General features: G+C 36.2%; 1 protein-coding gene across 1 annotated transcript in view; it reads left to right on the forward strand.

Moving 5' to 3' along the window:
- The window catches only part of Chm (CHM Rab escort protein), a 157,992-nt gene that overhangs the window by 106,921 nt on the left and 30,997 nt on the right, over positions 1 to 20,074 (forward strand). The window contains exons 9-11 of the mRNA XM_048417802.3: positions 9,325 to 9,402; positions 19,430 to 19,534; positions 19,924 to 19,987. Of these exons, the coding sequence (XP_048273759.2) occupies positions 9,325 to 9,402; positions 19,430 to 19,534; positions 19,924 to 19,987 (247 nt within the window). The remainder of the gene's footprint in view (positions 1 to 9,324; positions 9,403 to 19,429; positions 19,535 to 19,923; positions 19,988 to 20,074) is intronic.

A 20,074-nucleotide genomic window follows, 5' to 3' on the forward strand; every position in this document is an offset into this window, starting at 1 on the left:
GATACAAAGAGAAACCCTGTCTCAGAAAACCCAAAACCAAAACAAGAACAACAGCAGCAACAGCAACAAACCTCTGTAACTTCTCTAATGAACGCATGATTACTTTCTTGTTGTGTCTGAACTGTATAGTTTCATCTTTAATATTCCTCTAATTGTTACACACACACACCATTTTTCTCATGCTTATCAGAAGGCTAAATCCATGAATTACTCTTTCATACTCATTCTTAAGCTAACACAGTTCAAAAACTGTGGCCGGTAAGTAACTGCTTGACTTGATTTCAGCCAAATGTCCAGCTCTAGGTGAACAGCAGCTGAATTGTGCTTTCAGTCCCTGGCTAGGACCATTCTAGACTATACTAAGAAGGCCTGAAAGTTGTAGCCTAGAGTTGCCTATCACAGCTGGGCACCCTTTGTTTTTATTTGACTGTATAACTTCATATATGCTAACACAGGATACAAAGTGGAAACCCTGTATCTGAGATCACAGATGGCTGAGTCCTGATGTGCTTTTTCAGCCATTACAATTTAATATGGTAACACTATCCTGAACTCCTGTTTGGAGTGGGGGCAGTTAAAAGGAAACGAGTTGACATGTGGAGTGGAAAAGGTGTACAGGGTATATAGTTTCAAGAAATAGCCCAGGAGTGACAAAGCAGTAAGGCAAACTATTAATTGAGCGTGAGAGTTAATTTTGTAATAAATAGCAGAAAGCTGAAGTTCTTGAATATAGAATCCACAGGAGGAAAGAACGTGGGTTTTGTGAGAGAATTATACCTAACATTCTAAAAGTTCTTTGACAAGGGTAAATATGGTGTGAACAAGGGGGAGCCGGTGAACATTCAAGTTTTCAAAAAGTCTTTGATAACATTTTATATCAAAGACTGCTTTAAAAAAATAAATGTTCTCTCACCATGGGGTTGGGGATAATGTTTAGTCATGCATACAGATCTGGTTTAAACACAGGAAGGAAGGAAGAGGGTGGTTTAAATGAACTCTTACTTGCATGGTGAGATTTTTTATAGTAGGCTTACCAAGAAACAGTGTTTAGTTTTTTTGTTTTGTTTTTTAATCATGAAATATTTTTCTAAATGATAGGGGAGTCAGCATAGTAACTTCCCACTTCACTAGCTATCTGCTTTTTAGTTTACACTTGACACTTAGGGATTTAGAAGACAGTGATCTCGCTGCACAATATTCAGAATAGTGAAAGGAACCTAGGAGTCAGTGTATAGGTCAGAAGATGGTGGTTATAGTCATTCACTTTAATTTTTTATTAAATTTGTTTTTATGGGGAATTTAAAGTTAGCATACAAAGTAATGGTTTGCTATGGCATTTAATAAAAATATATAATATTGTATGTTGTACACTATTTACCTCCCTCTCTCACTGCCTTCCTTCCTGCACTCTGTTGCTGCTCCACTTCCTCTCCCCCATAGTTCCCCTTCTGCTTTCATGTAACATAGATTCCCCGACCCTGTCTTTTCCTTCCCAACATTAATAGCTCTTTCTCTTCTCTCAGAGCCCCCTTTTACTTTCATGTCCTGTACATGCATGCACATCCTTGCATGCATGTACAATGTTAAATTTATGTTCTTTGCCCAAGAAAAAATATGTGGTATTTGTCTTTCTGCATCTGGCTAACTTCACTTAACAAAATGATCTCAAAGCACCACCCATTTTCCTGCCATCATTAAGAAAACAAATAACAAACAATGCCTGGGAGGATGTAGGAAAGAAGTATCAATATGCATTGCTGGTGGGAATGTAAACATGCAGGGACTGTGGAAGTCAATATGGAGGTTCCTTAGAAACTGAAAATAAGAGAGACCATATAGCAACTGTCTGCTGAGAAAGAGACGACGAGTCTACCATAGGATGAACCCCCTAATTGGCTAACCAATCCAAAGTAGTTATCTTTGAACTCCTATGCATACAAGTAACACTAAATAGTCTCAGTAGGCAGTGTATGTGTATGCATACGTATAACAATAGAGAAAAATATCATAAATTGGAATACACACATCACAGTAATAAAGAAGAGATAATGAATTTGAGAGAGGGGCTTGGAGGGTGGCAAATAAGGGAGGAGGCAGAGGTGGAATTTGATGTCAGTACAGTGTTCATGTATGAAATTCTCAACAAAATTTAAAAGACATAACCTGATAATACAGCTATCACACAACTCTACTACTTTTGGGTATTACATGAAAGACTCTTGAGCTACAATATCACAGAAATAACTATATAGTCATGCTTTTGTTGCATTACCCACAATAGGAATAAATAGGATAGACTTAGATAACAACAGATAAGCAGATAATAAATGTGGTGCTTATCCGCAGGGGAATTTGATTTTTGTATAGTTCAGATTATTCTTGTTTCTGCACTCACAAATACCCATATAACACTCTTGGACATCACCATGCACGGTTTTATAAATTAAAGAAACAAGCATATTCTTGTCATTGTTTAGACTAGATTTCTTTTTGTCTATGTATTGTGAAATTTGGATCTTCAGTGTGAGGTAGAAAAATGGAAGAAAAAAAAAAGATTTACACAAGGGTTAGTCAAACCAGAAATCAGAAATGGGTGTGTCATCTACGTTACTGAGCAAGAGGCAGAGAGAGAAGATGAATCAAAGGAAATTGGATAGTCAATTGAGGTTTTTTTATATAATTGATTTTAAAGGTCATTAAAATAATTTTATTAATTAGATCTGCCATCATAGTCATAGTGTTTTGACTGTTTAGAGCATTCTTGAAATTAGGTTTTAAAACTAGTTCAGAAACCTGGACGCTTTCCATTCCTAGTACTCTTGGTATCACTGTGATAAGATGGATTTAGGAGCTTACTGGGTTGGACTTGATGGTTAGAGCCCTTGTGCAAACATGTGAACTGTAGATCTGTAGTCTAGCTTGTGATGGAAGCATACAAATTGACCCCCCAATGTTTTGAAAGGCTTTATTTTTTAAGGCTTGAATGATGGCTAGTGTTCTATAATTTATGCTAAGTTATTCTGAACCCCTGGTGCAGTTATTAATACAGATCTGTTTCTGTCATCCAGTACATAGTTGTATTGTGACTTTCCTAGAGAAGGTTAAATTTAAGGACAGCTGGAAAAGCTTGGGGAAAAGTGAATATATCATCTTCAGAGTGGCACCAAGAACAGAAGAGGCAAGATATATGGCTAAGATGTATAAAATAAAGGCAGTTTCTGGGAGTGAGCTTTCTGAAGGCTATGTGTTCTTTTTGGGGAACTTTTTCCTAAGTTAAGCATGATGATTATGCCTTCTAAGAGTGACAGCCGTGCCTAGCCTGATTTCCTTGGGGCTGAAGTCTTCATGAGAAGCCCCATACTGCATTCAGATATGTGTGCCTGATAATTTCTTAGATTACCAAGAGTGCTGTGTCCTTCCTAGTCCATGGTAACTTCTTCAAGGAACACAAACTGATCTGTGTATCCCCATCTGGAAATGAATATACATAGTGTTAAGTAGTGATGTTGATGAAAATCCAAGAGATAGTGCTTGTTGGTAATGGTGGCAATTAACTAGTAATCACACACCCCCGGGGAGAGAGTTAGAGAAAGCGTGTTCTGGGATACTCCTTCTAAGTGTTGCTCTTGAAGAAAGACAGTTGGACTTGAGAATGTGCATGTGATTATAATATGTTTCAAAGGGAAACCCTATACTTAGAACTTTATGAATTTTCTTGAATTGTTCTTGGGAAATCTATATTCCATATCCAGTTCTTCAGCAGTTGTGTCCTAAATCTGGCCCCAGTCTTTTCTTCTTTGTCTGCATTGTCACTGCTATGCTTCAGGTCCCAGTCATCACTCACCATAATGAAACCAGTATATTTTATTGGGGTTACTTTCATGAACATCAATGATAGTTAGTCTGTAGAAACATGAATAAATTTTGGGTGGTTCCACCAAAGAAGAAAAAATTTCCCAACTTCGACCTCACATTATCAGATCCCTTACTTTCTTTGTGATATCACTTTATTTGATATTCATTGTAGCCCTATTAGTCATTTTTCTTTCTTCAAATACACTGAGCCATTTTATACTTCAAGTACTGGAATTGGCGGTTTGTTCTGCTTGGAATATTCTTCTTCCACATCTTTACATGGTCACATTCTTCTGTTTATTTGGTTCTTTGCTCAAATATCAGTTTAGTTTGTCTTATACTCTGACTTGGAAATCACGTTAACGTCAAACTGTTCCATTGCTTTCGGGAAAATTACCGTCTTTAATTATGTTTCATTGTCTGTTGTTACACTAGAAGTTATATGCCATCAGCAACAGCCTTTGTCTTCATTGTTGTGTCCCAATGGACTAGGACTATACCTACTGGACAGTAGGCCTAATGCCATAAATATTTTGGAATGAAGGGCTAAATGTCAGTGCACGCTATGATTAGCACACACAGTTCTCATCCTGTCACATATTTCTTTGGGGAAGATGGTTGCATTCACCAGGTACCTATGTTGTTTAAACTCCAGTAGAAGAAAATACAGATCATGAACACCCAGGCAGATTACTACACACTTTCATCAGTCTAGGCCACCAATTGCTTATAAGTAATGAAATCTGTCAACTTTGTATCCGCTTCAGGAAGTGGTAGCTAACAAGTTGCAATATAGCGAACACTTTACCTCACATGCTTTGACTCCTTTATCTCAGGAAACAATTCTGTGTGATTAGTTGTGGTAAATATTATCCCCTTTTTATCATCTCAAGAACTGGAACACAGTTATAGAACTATTAGTGAGGGAAGCGAAAAGGAAGTAGGTCCCATGCTGATGTGCACATTGACTTCATGACCATCTTCAGAAGCTGATCTCTACAGTTAGCATATGTGACTACAGTTGGACACTTGATTGCAAGTGAGCTGAAAGTTTTGATATTGATTATTGCTTGCCAAGCCAGCTGCTTTCAGATTCTGTCACTGTAATCGGTGTTATGAGTGGCATGTCATTTTCAGTGTAATAGGTCACTGTAGATAGAACACACATTTGAATGTTTGTCATTGGTCACATCAATATTTATTTTTATATCATTTTTGATCCCACTGATAGAATCAGGAATGGACAATAAAAGATGGGGCCTGACGTAGGATTTAGTTATAGGCAGTCTTTTTCTTGAAGATACATTTGATTCTGAGGCAATGAGAGAGGTCTAAAACTGGTTTGGAAGAAAGTAGCTTGAATATTAGATGCAGTCTTAAGGAGGAAGACTGCTGTGACTCACATCATACCTAGTGTTATCTTCCCAGAAGGTAGACCCACTGCAACCAAAAATGTAGCATTCACTTTTGACACCTGATGTTTCTCCCTCTTCTTCCAGCTGCCAGGATACGAAAGGCTACTAAAGGGGGGAAATGCAAGAATCACAGTGTTATTGATAAACATAGTGTTAAGTACTCACTGTATATGGGCTATATAGTACTCACTGTAGTAGCATAAATATGTATTGCAAGTGTAGAACTCATACATATGCCTTGTGATATATAATATATATTGAGAATTATAGTGTGTGAATATAAGCATCGAGACTTTGCCGCTACCCCCAGCACATGTGTGTACTTAAGTATATAAACACACATCCATGTAGTTCTCTCTACACTCATTTCTTTAATTTAGTCAGAATTTTTTTTTCAAAAATAAGAAGCATACCCCCTTGAAGAATTGATGCTACTTTACCTTTTCGCTATTGCTGTGAGCATGCGGGGATAGGAGAGGAGTGAACATGAGAATGTGGCCTAGTCTGAGATGAAAGATTTTGTAGGTCGCGTGATGCCAGTTCACCTGTCACTACTTCTGAGTAGCTCAGAAACACTGTTGCAACCACACTCACAATGTAAATGAGAGCATTTATTGGGGGCTTTGAATTTAATTCAGCTTATTTCTGTGAAGCAGACCAATGATGTTTCATACGAACTCTTCCGTTATCAGCAGGAAATTAACGCTGAAGATTACGGCAACCACCTTAGTCATGATTTCTTGTATGTCAGTACTCTCTTGCCAAAAGCAGAAGGCTGAGTACCACATGGCAAATGCAACTACAGAGTCCAACCAGGAGATTATTTTTTCTAAGTTTCATTAGACTCTGTTGATTGCGATGTCTTAACATCTGATAGATTATGAAATAAATTCTCAATATAGACTAAAATAAAGACATTAGTGTACTCACTTGGTCTTGTCAAATCACAAAATTTGGGCAGATTTACTTTATTTTTTAAAGATTTTAATTATTTTGAGGATTTACTCATTTATTTTTATTTATTCATATGTATGTATGCCTTCATGAATTTATGTGCAGCATGTGCATATAGGTTCCCAGGGAGGCCAGAAGAGGTCGTCAGATCTCTTGATACTGAAGTTATAGATGTTTGTGAGCCTCCTGATATAGGTTCTCAGAACCAAACCTCTGCAGGAGCAGTAAAGAAATTCAAGGTTTTTAGGGCAGAACACTGAGGGATTCCAAATGTATAGTTTCTAGCATGTTTCCTCACTGAAGAATTGGAGCTTTATGTCTCTCCAGTGCAAATATATGACCTGCATGTATGACCAGCCACGAAAACTCACTCGGGCATCAGTATTTGCCTTTTTCTAATTGTTGCTTCATGTAACTTCACTAGAAGCTGAGGTCAGTGCCCAGTCCTGGAGTTTAGTTGATTATTTGTCAAATGGCCAAAGCTCTTGCCCTACTCAAACTGTTGGTCTGGACACCCCATCCTAAAACTATCTGGTTCACCCCACCTTTACCCTAAATTGATTTCTTAAAGCTGTCTGTTGAACCAGTGTCTCTAGGCAAACAACAACACTCCTTTCAGGCATGACATTTAGAGGGCATAGAGATCACCTCCCGGAAGCTCAGGACAATGGCTAGATCTTAGATCTTCTTTGGTTAAATGAAACTTCTTTATTGTGTATATAAATGCCCATTTATTTTTTAATTCTGCTCTAGATATTTTTGATTTCATGTTGGTATATAAAAAGATTATTTTAAAATGAACATATGATATTTTTGTAATTCTTTATATTGTATATTTTATAACTTTTTTTACGATATTATTTTGTTTTTTTCTTCAAAAGAACCCTATGTGAATAAGTGGTATTATAAAGCTGGTGAGGGAAATTAGATACAGTAGAGCTGATTATCCTGTTCCCATGGTCACACAGCTAGTATGTGGCATAGTTGGCATATGAACTCAGGCAGTCAAAATTCTTCCCTAACCGCAATGCCTAAAATGTGTACAGGAAGAAAGAAAAAGTTGCCTACATCTTCTTCCATACATATAGCAGGGATTACCTAAAATATCTAAATATCTACATAGCAATAGGTTTTGCTTCTCTAAAAATGTATGCATTTTGAGATTACTGTAACAAAATGTTATCCAAGACTTAGTAACTACTAATGTATTTGTACATCTCTTTATCTGTGGCTTGCCTTTAAAAAAAAAATCTTTGTCAACATGTTTAAATGTTTAAAGGTTTTCTGTTTTCTCACTTTAATGATGAGTTTTGTGTTTTGTTGAAAAATCTCTTTCCTGACTCCATATTTTCCTGTGTTCTCTTCTAGCTTTGCTTTTCCTACTTATACCTGTTCTCTTCCTGAAACTGATTTTGAACACAGTACGAATCAGAGATCGTTCTTCTAATAAATGTAACTTGCTGTCCTCAAATCTCTTGGTCATGACCCATTCTTTACCTTGATTCATATTGCTGCTTCTTTTCATAAACATTTCTATGTATACATATATCTTTCTTTTAATTTCCTATTTCTGCACTAACTGACTCAGTAGGATAAAACAACACAAATTTATTATCTTGCATTCCTGGAGATCAGCAGTCTGAAAGGGACCAGCAGGACTGCATTCCTTCTTAGGGCACGAAGGAAGGCTCTGTTCCTTTCCTTTTCTAGTTTAAAAAGGCCACCTGCATTCTTTGGCATGGGGCCACCTCATACAAACAGCTTCCCTCTGACCCCCGTGCTCATCTGTACATCTTTATATCTGACTTTAGCCTTCCTGCTTCTTTGAAGAGCACTCTAATTGTGTTGTGCTCACCAGGATAATCTGATGGCAGGAACCTTAATGCAATGTACTCGTAAAGTCCTTCATGATGGCAGGGTACCATGTCTATATATCTCTGAGATTAGGGCGTGAACATCTGCTGGTATGAATATTCAGCCTACTGTAGTCACTTTCTGATATTCCATTGTTCTTTTTCACAGTTTTGTTTAATCCTTTTTATGCAAACCTATAACCTCTACCTAATAATTCTTTGTGAATAAGGTATTATGGGTTTAAGCCTGCTGTTAAATTGTGTCTGCTAATTCACACTTGCAGCTTGATGTGTTTCTTTTTGTACTGGGTAATTTCAAGTTTTAAAATCATCATTGTGAGATTCTAACCTATGGAAGTCTCATACGGCCCTAGTTGAAGTCCAGGGTTATCATTTACCTAGAACCACTTTTCTTGATATTTCCTTGGTAAGGGGTGTTTTGCATCACTTAATGGTGTAATCTCTTCAAATTTCCAATGTTAGAGAGGGGAAGCCTTGGTTGTAAGTAGAGAAGTCTATGTTTCGTCTCTTCAAGCTTCAAGACAAATCAGCATTCTGCTTACCTACACACTCACTCCTGCAACTCTAGTAGTGAGTGTGTTTCTTTTCTACATCATTTTACTGATGTGTATCCCTTAAATAATGAAATATGAAAGATGATTTCCTTTTCTGATTAGGTCTTCAGGCTTGTTCTCCCTATGCGGGTGTTGAACCACTAGTGCATAGCTGGATGGAGCAGCAAACTCCTTACAGCTTCTGCTGTATGTTAACTCATGCCATGTTCTACATTTTCAGTGCCTAGTTATTGTCTTGAGTTCTGGAGATTTTGCTTACCTCTATGGTAAGTGATTTCTTCAAAAGTTCCCTGAAGTCTCGTTGTTCCATCTTTCATTACCCTTCTCTGCTGTTGTTGTTTGTTGTAGTTGTGGTTCATCTTCCATCCACTCTGGAGGGTATTTATGCTTTATGTACCTTAGAAACTGCAGGAGCTGACTTTAGGGGGACATTTAACACTTGCTTAGCGACACTTTTGGCCAGATCACAATTTTAGCTCAAATCATGACCACTGTGTTGCATAAAGAAATTGCTAATATCATGTCTGAGAAATTTTTAAATGAGTGGTGAAAAATATATATCATTGGGTTTCTTTGTTATCATCCCAGTTGCTATGTATAAGATAACTAAATGTTGTTACCTTAATTTTCAACTCAATTATCTTAATTCTCATTTTTTTATTCTCTTTCTAGAATGTGTGCTGTGTTTGGTGGAATCTATTGTCTTCGCCATTCTGTACAGTGCCTTGTAGTGGACAAAGAATCCAGAAAGTAAGAATGCCATACATAACCTTCCTATATGTGTACACCAGACACGGGTGAAAAACATAGAAGTTGCTTTTTAAAAAGTGATTTTTGAATGATCCTCCTTGGTATTAATAACATATCAACCTTGATTAAAAGTAATTTGTGTTTAGGTCTTCCAGAACAAGGAAAGTGAGTTCAGAATATAGAAACTAAATTAATTTCCCTGCAATATGACTGTAGCTCCTGATCATTCAAGCTTGGAAGACAAATCATTTCAGCTGCCTGGGGTAGGTGATGAGTGATGTTAGTTTTCCTTGTGGCCTTACCTCCTCTAATTGATTTTCATCAGATGACAACAAAGCCCTCTGTTATTGCATTTTTAAAAATGGAGCTCACCTAAAGACTCATCAGATTAATCTCTGCTGATAATGCATGTCACTTCAAGAGAAAAGACTTTAATGAGTTTTTAGGTAGATTGTTGTCATAAACTATGCTGCCCTGTTATCTGAGGATAAATTCTTTTACAACAGAATCAGGCCTACAAGCGGGTAAAGGATTAAAGGACGAATTTACCCACTTTCTTTTTTTTCCATTCAAAAATTTACACTTCCTCCCCTCCTCCCATTCTCCTCCCTCCCCTTTCCTCCTTAAGGGAGGGCAGGGAACCCTGTCTGTGGGAAGTCCAAGCCCCCCCCACATCCAGGCCTAGGAAGCTTTGCATCCAAATAGACTAGGGTCCCAAAAAGTCAGTACACACTAGCTGAGTACCATCTATTTACCTCTATTTTGTATTTTAATTTTTTTAGGGTTTATTATTAATTACTAGTATATACTTTTGTCTGAATTAAGTTCAGTAAAACACAATCGTACAATTTCTAAGTTTTACCTTGAAACAGAAATAGGTCAACTGGATAAAGTTTTAAGAGCTATTGAAACTGCTGTTTCTCTTCTTTCTTAGATAGTCCCAAGTATCTATTGACTGTGTTTCACAGATGACTATTTTAGGAGTGTATTAAAAAGTGTTGTTGAAATTACCAAGTGCCATAATATTTGTAACTAGATTCTTAAACAGTTTGTTTCTTTGTGCAGTAATTGGGTATAGTCCAGATAGAATAAATTGACCATTAATTTCTCATAGGTGAGTTACAGTGTTATAAAAGTAGTTATTTTAGCTAAGATTTAGTGCTAGAAATAAATAATACCTACTAAATTTGCAGTTCTGTACTGTAAAAATTGACATGTGATTTAAGATTCTTATAAAGTATCTTTAGCAACAGAACAGAATTATACTATATAAATGAAAGAAGTGATAATATATAAAAGACTGTTCCTAAAGGCTTAGGATACTCAGATATTGGCTTATGAAGTTCATATAGGAGTGATTGTCCTGTAAGTTCGTAAACGAGGGGTTGTCTTTGTGTCTCCCAGTTCGTTTTTCCTTTTACAGTCATTTTGAGACAATAATGCTTTCCTGTGACAGAAAGCAGATAATGAATTGCTTGTTTGGTGTTTGTTTTCCTAGATCATTTTTACACTCATTGGGTACCATTCCAGTACCACATGTTGGTCTCAGTCACATGAAAAATTTGCATGGCTCATATTTCTTGGTGACCTTTCTTTCTTTCTTTCTTTCCTTCTTTCCTTCTTTCCTTCTTTCCTTCTTTCCTTCCTCCCTCCTTCCCTCCCTCCCTTCCTTCCTTCCTTTCTTCTTTCGAAATGGGTATGATAGTATAGTAATAGCATTATTTGAAATAAAGACTACATTTACCTTACATCTGATTTACATTTTTATGAAATATTCTGAATAAAGGATCTACTTTTATGAACTTATTCAGCTTCTAGTTGGAACAGATAGGTGAAGAATAAAGGTCTTAGAAACCATAAGAACCACCATACTGGTAATTTTAAAAGTATAAAGTGACAAAGAAAATTGAATTGAGTAAATATTCTTATAAATTCCTGTCAAAATAAAGTTTCTGTTGTGTTGGTTTGTTTGGTGTTTTGAGACAGGTTCTTACTGTGTACCCCAAGATGACAGGTGTTTGTCACCTAATATAATTATAAATTTTTCTTAGATGACACTGAGAATCAGTGATCATCTCTGTAAGCTAAATGTAAAGATTTAGGCAAGAATACTGTGTTCTGTGCTGAGTTTGGGGATCCTAGATCTTAATTTATTATAAGACTATGGTAGATGAACTTGGCCAGATATACTGACACTATGAACTTAAGGTAATAGGCAGCTTACTTCTAGTTTAAAATCTTTTGTATTATCATACTGTCCTGGAGCTCCATATTGATTAACAACACCTAAGATATGCAAAGGTCTGTTAATTCTACTTTTGAATCATGTTAATGATGTGAATGGCATCAAGATCTATTTTAGGCCAATTCTTTTAACTGTAAGATAGTTTAGAAGTATTCAGCAATAATCATTGTGTCTTCTTCCAGATTTGACCCGATGCTTTGATTATGTTAAACTATATTGGAATGTACTTAGTTGGCTCTTCCTTGACATTTAGAAATTAATGATCTTAAAATATTCCATGTGCTTAAATGTGGGCCAGTAGTTACATTATAAACACTTTACACAATTTATATCTAATTTATAAACCAATGGTACAGTGTCTGTTTTGTGCTGTGTTATATTGCTTAATCTCTAGTTTAACAATGAACATAGTTTTCTTATCTATTCGGGGTATTATTTGGTTGGTTGGTTGGTTGGTTGGTTGGTTAGTTTTGGTTTTTTGAGACATGGTTTCTTTGTATAGCCCTGACTGTCCTTGAATTTGCTCTGTAGACCATTTTGGCCTTGAACTCAAAGAGATCTGCCTGCCTCTGCCTCCCAAGTGTTGGGATTAAAAACACATGCCACCACTGCCCTGCTCTATCCTTTTTGTTTTCTTTTTTAACTTTTCTAAAGATATGACCTGTAATTCTCTTACTGAACCGTTTATTCCTTCCAAGCTTTAACAGTTTATCCCATAATAATAGCATAGTTTTTAAACTTGGCTTGAAGTGCTGTGATTGCTGTTACCTTACCATATGAGTCATTTAAGTGATCTTTAAAGTTCTTCCATAAGAAACATATAAAAATAAAAGCACGTAGTATTTTAAAAGTTGAAAATGTATACATCTGATAAAAATGACCAGGTTTATGTAAATATCAGAAGCTAATTTAAGTTCAAGTTGGTTTTAGGCTAATGTATCTTTCCCAGCCACTGTTGTCATTTAAGCTCTACTATTTTAGAGAAATGTCAGTAGTAGGAGATACATTGTGAAGACCTAAAAGTACAAGATAATTTTGTTTCAAATCCTAATCTTATAGTTGAGTATATTCAATAGCCATTTCTTTTTAAGGACTTTATGGTGACTTACAAAATTATTTATTGTAATTGTAATCTTAAGCGAGCAACCCTCAAAGATTTGCATTTGTATTCTTTTAGTTTGCCTCTCTTACTAGATGTCATACTTGACATTGCTTCTCCCATTTAGTGTAATTGCAACTTGCCCAGACTTCAGGTCAGAGTCCTGAAATCTCAGACACTTAAGTCAGACCTCTATGCTAGTCCATGAGTCTGGTCGCCTTTTACAGTTACTTGATAAATTCTTTGTAGGAAATGCAAGATCTCACTATAATATCTTTATAAATACGGCATGTCTATCACTCATTATCCTCACTAACCATCTAATAAGTTAATGAATGAGGCTTAGACCGACTTTAGCTTTGTGTGTGTGTTTGCTTCTCACCTTCTGTTTAAAACAGTTGACAGAAACATAAATATAAATGACCACAGCATTGAGGTTGATATCATGTTTACACATAGTATATGGAATATGTAACCAACTTCATTTCTATTTTTGCCTAGAGCTTGATTTTTTTTTCATTTTTGCTTCATTTGCTGTGCCTGTCTGTATGTGCATTGCCTAGATTCTGCATACTCCAGGAGTTCTGCTTATTAAGGTATCTCCTAATCTTCCCCCCCCCCCCAAATTCTAACACTCTACTGTGGCAAGGACGCTTTAAAAGAAATCCCACACTAGCTCAGAATTGAGAAATAGATGGTTATTTATTTAGGGGTAAACTCAAAAGTCAGAATTCTCTGCTTGAACGGAGAAAAGAGATCGAATCCAACAATCCAGCAATCCAAAAGAGTAGCCGGAGAAAAGGGGGAAGGGGCAGCTGCAGACTCTGCATTGGCAGATATGGTCTAAGAGGCCACGCCCCAGTAGGCGGGTAACCACAAGCTGTAAGACTTCTACAACACTCTACCCTCTGTTTTGTTTGTTTTTCTTTTGAAATACTGAATGCTTTTCTTGAGCAGCTTTCTTTTCCTTTCTAGTTGTGCTGACTAGGTACAATTCAGATAAACTGAGTTTGGCTCTTTAGCAGTACAGTATTAAACATTTGAGTATGGTAGCTATGACTTTGGAATAGTGGTCTATAAAATAGTCTATGTGTTCATCTTCTTTGTATACTTCAGCTGTTTGGCTTACTAAGTTTGCTGTTAGTATATTAGAAATATTTTTTCTGTTTAACTTCCCAGATTTGGTTGTTAATAATAGTTTGTTAGGCTGAACATAAGATTCCATCATTTGTGCCATTACTGAAGTTCTGATTGTAGGGTGTCCCTTTTGTAAAATGGTAACAATTATATTCTAGATGCTTGCCCTTTACCAACTCCCATGCTAGTTTCTATGTTGTGATGCAATAAAAAAGGAAATAAAATATAGACTCTGTGTCTGTGTATTGGAACTTAAGGGAACAGTGCAGCCTTCAATGTCACATGAATTGTGTTTGAATTCTGACATTGCTATTTCCAAACTACGTGAAATTAATCAGGGTGTTTAACTCCTCTGTGCCCTAGTGTTATTGTAAAAAAAAAATAGAGTGGCTGACAAACCATATCTTGTAGGGTTCTTGTAATATTGGCAGAGCAGATAAACCTCATAAGACCATTGATGACACATTCAAGTAGTTCATTACACATTGTAATATACATAATTGGAAACCTCGTCATGCCCTAAAGAAAGAAGGCCTGTTGTATTCTACCCTTTGCCAAAAAAGTGTGACTTATTAGCTATATTTTTCAATAGTGTAAGTAATTTTTGGCAGTGATTTGAAAGAAGGGATGTAATGAAAAGATACTCTTTGCCTTCAGAATCACAGTTGCTTACTTTTAATGTTCACAAGCACAGAATACTTCCATCATCTAGCCATTCCTCCACTCATGAAAATATTAGTTATTTTTGATGTACTGGGCACTGGGAGTACAGACAAGAACAATACAGTCAGAATTTTGTTTCTACACAGTTTAAAGTCCACTGGAAGACATTATAAAACAATTAATGTAGCCAGGTATCTTGAGCATTTTTGGTCCACAGATCTTGCTCTCTGCTCTGTGAGGAGGAAATGTAAAGAGCTTCCAGGACTTTTCGTCATCTCTGGATAAACAGAAAGCCTTATAGGAGATATATGACCAATGCCTAACACTCATTTCTTTTTCCTTCTTTGTTTCCCCCCTTCTTGACAGGTAACACTGACATGATTATGAGTTTCTTGCCTGAGACCTTCTTGTACTTGTTTGCTTAACTCTGTTCCTGTACAAACATTGTGAATCAGTTTCCCAACACTACATTCCCTGATACTCTGCCCATCCATTCAAAGCTGAGTTTAGATATCTATAATGCCCTTTCCTCACCTTTTTGGGTTTTTTGTTTTGTTTTGTTTTCCAGACAGCACTTTTCTGTGTAGTCCTGGCTGTCCTGGAATTCACTTTGTAGACCAGGCTGCCTCAAACATACAGAAATCTGCCTGCCTCTGCATCCCCAGTACTGGGATTAAAGGCATGTACCACCACTGCCTGGCTTCATTCCTTACCTCTTATGGCTGAGCAGTACTATTATTTTAAAATTGCCTGTGTCTGCATCTTCACTATTACTTACTGGAATGGTACTGGCACAGCCAATTACCATATTTTTATGTTGAATAAATGAGGTATCAGCTTCGTAGCAGTCCACTGCCTTGTTAAAAGCTACCAGAGCCCAAGATGTGGGAGAGATGAGGCTAATTATAAGAAATATTTTAAGGTGGAATCTAATATAGTTGTAGATTAGATATGAAGAGAGATTTGGGTGGGGAAGTTATAGGTGCAGGTCACAGCCTTGCTTGATAGATTATCAGAAAGGAAAGTAGATGTGGATCTGTGTTAAAGTCTATTTGGAGCATGCCAAGCTGGATGTAAAAGAGAAGTAGGTAATAATAACTTCATTGTGTACTTGAAATTTGATAAGAGCAGATTTTAAGCATCTTTACTCCCCAATGGCAATTGTGGGTGGTAATTGGATGTGTTAATTTGATTCTTTTATTCATTACACAATGTATGCATATGTCAAATTATCATGTTGCATTCCTTAGATATATTTAGTTTTTATTTGCCAATTGCATATTCTTAAGAGAATAAGTAGACTCTATCAAGAAAAGAAATTAGTACATAATTAGAAAGATAGACACACATCTTATGAAAAGGTCAGAGCAACAACTAAAAACCCAATCCTGTTAATGAGTTGAAATGACTGTAGTAGATGTTTGCCCTGGAAATATCATTGTGAAACATTTTGGAACAGTTCTCTGAAAGATGTAAAACTGGAAATGACCTTTGAGATAACTCACAAGATCTGTCCAATAGGAACATTTGTCTCCTTCAGTGATTAGGAATTTTATCATTTCCTTAACTAATAGTTTTCTTTTTTATTATTTCATTTCTGATTTCTATACTGTGTTATTGCCTGGGCTTTTAATTCTGAAGATCAGAGGGGTTGCATATCTATTAATACTGTTATTTTCTCTTCTTGACTGAGTTCCAGATGTTTCATTTTAAACATGATGTGGGTTTTTTCTCCCTTGTTGTCATTTTGCTACTTTTCCTCTTGTATCATTGAACCAAGAACTGAATAAGAGTTGTGGTTTGTTGATTTAGAAAGCCTTGCCCAAGAAATGTTCTGTCTAGCTTCAGTGATTCTTATGATCGGCTTGGTCATTGTGTCCCTGTAACTAGGAACTCCTATCATGTTCCTTCTCAATTTACTATTTATGAGGCTCAGTGAGGCCCTCTGCTAAGTCCAAAATGCTGTTAATCTTTAATGGCTTCCTTAGGTTTATGTGGGAGGAGTAGGCAGGAGGGTATTTTAATGTGTCTGGCAGCACTGTTTCATTTTGCTGTTTTCCATTAAGCGAATGTCATCTAATTTTTATATTAATCTTTATAATACAAAGATTAAGAATAGGTCCCAAATCAATATCTGCTCTTCATTGTTCTCCCAATTAGGCTGCATGTATGGCAATAAGTCAAGTATCTGAGGGAAAACAAATCTTAGCACTTGCTTAACCCGCCTAGGTTTGCACAGCTTTGCTTAGTGCTATTGCCTCAATACTTCAGAGGAAAAATGAGACTAACAGGTGAATCATGTTGTTACCATCTACCAGACTAAGACTGGACATATTTAATAGTCTCCTCACTCTGTACAGATGTGGATAATTTCTCTCTATCTGTAGCCCTTGAAGTTTCTCACTTAAGTGCAACATAAAGGTGCAGCAGTAGCAGAGGCTTCACTTTGATTCTTTCTTGGGACTTGGAAGCTTATCAGAATCTCCAGGGGTACTTATTATTTGAAAAAGTCCCCCAGGTGTGATTCTGATTTGTTTCCTTCTCCTCCTCCTCCTCCTCCTTTGGAAATCACTGTTTCATTAGAAGCTTCTGCATAAACAGGCACATTAATTAGCATCTTATTCTTCCTGTAGAGTTGAGCTTACCTGTATCTATATCACGTTATTTCCTCTCTGGGTTGTCTGCATTAATTCTTTCTAACACTGTAACACCTGAAAACAGTGTCTGCCAGTCACCAAAGGATCCCTTATTAGTCTTTGGAAGCCAACAAAAAAGGAAAGACTCCGTAATCTTGAGGGCTAGGTTTATTTTGGGGATCGCTCATTTGTTTGTTTGTTTGTTTGTTTGTTCATTTGTTTGGTAATAGGAGTCCTTTGAAAAGGCACTGAGGTTTCAGATTTATATGGAAAGCCCTTTTTTCTCAGTTTCGTTCCAACATTTTATGATAAAAGGCTTCAAACCCTTGAACAACATTGAATTTGAAGTGACCACCTCTTCTGTCTTGCTTTCAGTTTCTGCAGTGAACATTGCAGTATACTTGCTTATTCACGCATCTTCAGTTAGTCACCTCTTGAGCCATCTATTGATTCGTCTTTTCTGCATTCCACAGTAAATTGCAGATGTCAGTAAAATTCATCCTAGCCATTTCAGTATGAACATCATGTTCCCCATTGTCCTTTTAAATATAATTACAGTTATGCCCTATCCTTAAGCACTCCTTTGTTGAGTGTACATAGCACTTTATACTCCCTTTTATTTGCCTGCCTCTATTATTCCTTCTTCAATTTCTGTAGCTTCTTAGTTAAAAGTGAAGCATGTTTGCCAGTGGTTATGGGACAATTATAATCATTATATCATGACAATTCAGCAGATGCCTCTTCTCCATTCCTTCAAGTACTTTGATTTTTAAATTTTTTTATGAATGCTTCAAAACAGGAGGTTAAAAAACAAACTTATCTTTCTACTTTTTAAAAGTTACCTTGCCCAGTATTTTGTGTAAGTAAGTCTTTTGTACTAATTTAATGAAGTATTTTATACATAACATGAGCTCTTAGTTTAAGGAAATGAAAGAGAATTGAAGTGTAGACAAGATGGGGAAGTCATTTGAATATTCATACAACAAATTTATATTAAAATATGTTTAATTATGTATAAGTATTACATAACATCACTACACATAATATCCTAACTTGACAGCAGTGATATGCCATTTATTCAACAATATCAGCAGAATACAAACTTATTTCCTTTTTGCATTAGTCTTGGATGCTGGTCATTTTATTTCTATATATACCTGTAAGCAATCCTTTATTTGACTTGTTTAGAGCAATGGAGGATACTTTAATTTATAGCAGAATATTTTAAATATGATATGTGTGAAATCATTTGCTTATTTTGAGGACCAGCATATAAGTGTATTTCTAATAAAAAAAATCTTGTATCAAAAGAAGCTGTGACAAAAGCAAATTGATATTTCCATAATAAAAGATATAGCAAACATATAGTCATTTGCATATAGTTCCTGAAATATTGCATAGTGGCTTTGTCAGTGCTGGTAAGTCCATTTCAAGGATGTCGCTCTTAGTCCATTAGTTTGGATAATGAGCCCTATAAAGTACATTTATAACTTGTGGCACTGCAAGGAGATGGATTCTAATTTTCATCCTTTTATCTAGACACATTGAAAGAAGGTCAATGGAGGGTTCTATATGATTCATTGTCCCAACACATATCAGATGACAGAGACCTGATAATGTCCGTGCATAAGTGTTTTCCTTATTTGGAAACAGCACTTGAAAGAAATCTTTCCATGATTATCCTTTGAAGTAAAGTGGAAACAGATATTAAAAGAGGCTCTATCCTTTTTTTCTGTTTAAAACATTATCAAACGCGTGACCAGATAGCTATTCTTGAACAAAAGAGAAAGCAACACTTAACAGAAAAATAAAAAAGCCTTCAGTGGCCTTTACAGGCTGTGAATGATACAAGATACTTAATCAGCTTTCCTTTCCCTCTTAGAACTATTAAAGGTGGAAAAAAAGAAAGCTGATTATTTTTTTTCTAAACAAAAGAATGACTTCTATGTTTCTAAATGTGAAGAAAGCTTGGACTTAACGCAATAATTCTTTGCTGGCCTCACACTTACAGACTAATGACAATCAAAATAAATATTTAAGAAACAGTTTACGTGCATTTATAGTCTAAAACATGTGAGAATAACAGCCAGAATATATCTCTACTTCATTGTCAGAAAATGCAGAGTAGTTGTCGATTTTTTAAAGGTTCACAAGGTTTCAAATTCAAAATCAGCAGTTCATGATTTCATTTTGTCAGTTGCTTAATCATTAATATAATCTTTTCTTCTATGCTTATCTTCTTTATAGATGTAAAGCAATGATAGATCAGTTTGGTCAAAGAATAATTTCTAAACATTTCGTTATTGAAGACAGTTACCTTTCTGAGAACTCATGTTCCCGTGTACAGTACAGGTAAGGTGCCCTCCACCCACTACACGAAAGAAGGAAACATTTCTGCCTGTGTAGTTATGTTGACTCTTCTCGTTATTCTGTTTTCAAGTAGCATGCAGAGGTATAGCGAACCGAAGGTATAACTTAATTTCTTACCATTCTTCCCTACTTGGTTCTGTTTTGAGGGGAGCCTAGCAAAGTTGCTTCTCCTTTGCGTCAGCTGCAGTTTGTCTGTAGGGCATGCATCCTTCTTTCTTGAGCCAAGAAAAGATTAAAGCAGAACTTGACTGGGTTTTGACACTTTTATTCTTATTTAAATCTTTGAAGCATGCCTTCTGCTGGTTACATAACAATAAATGAAACTTACCCATAGAATCCGTATCACGGCTTTCCTCTTTTGTGCATTGCAGGCAGATATCCAGGGCAGTCCTGATAACAGATGGATCTGTACTAAAAACGGAGTCAGATCAACAGGTGACTCAGTCCTCTTTTTTTTTTTTAGAATAAAAGATGTGTTTGTTAAAAAGAATTATATGTACATGGTGATCTTATTACTACAAT

The sequence above is a fragment of the Myodes glareolus genome, chromosome X (genome assembly GCF_982192425.1).
Source record: "Myodes glareolus chromosome X, mMyoGla1.1, whole genome shotgun sequence".
Lineage (NCBI taxonomy): Eukaryota > Metazoa > Chordata > Mammalia > Rodentia > Cricetidae > Myodes > Myodes glareolus.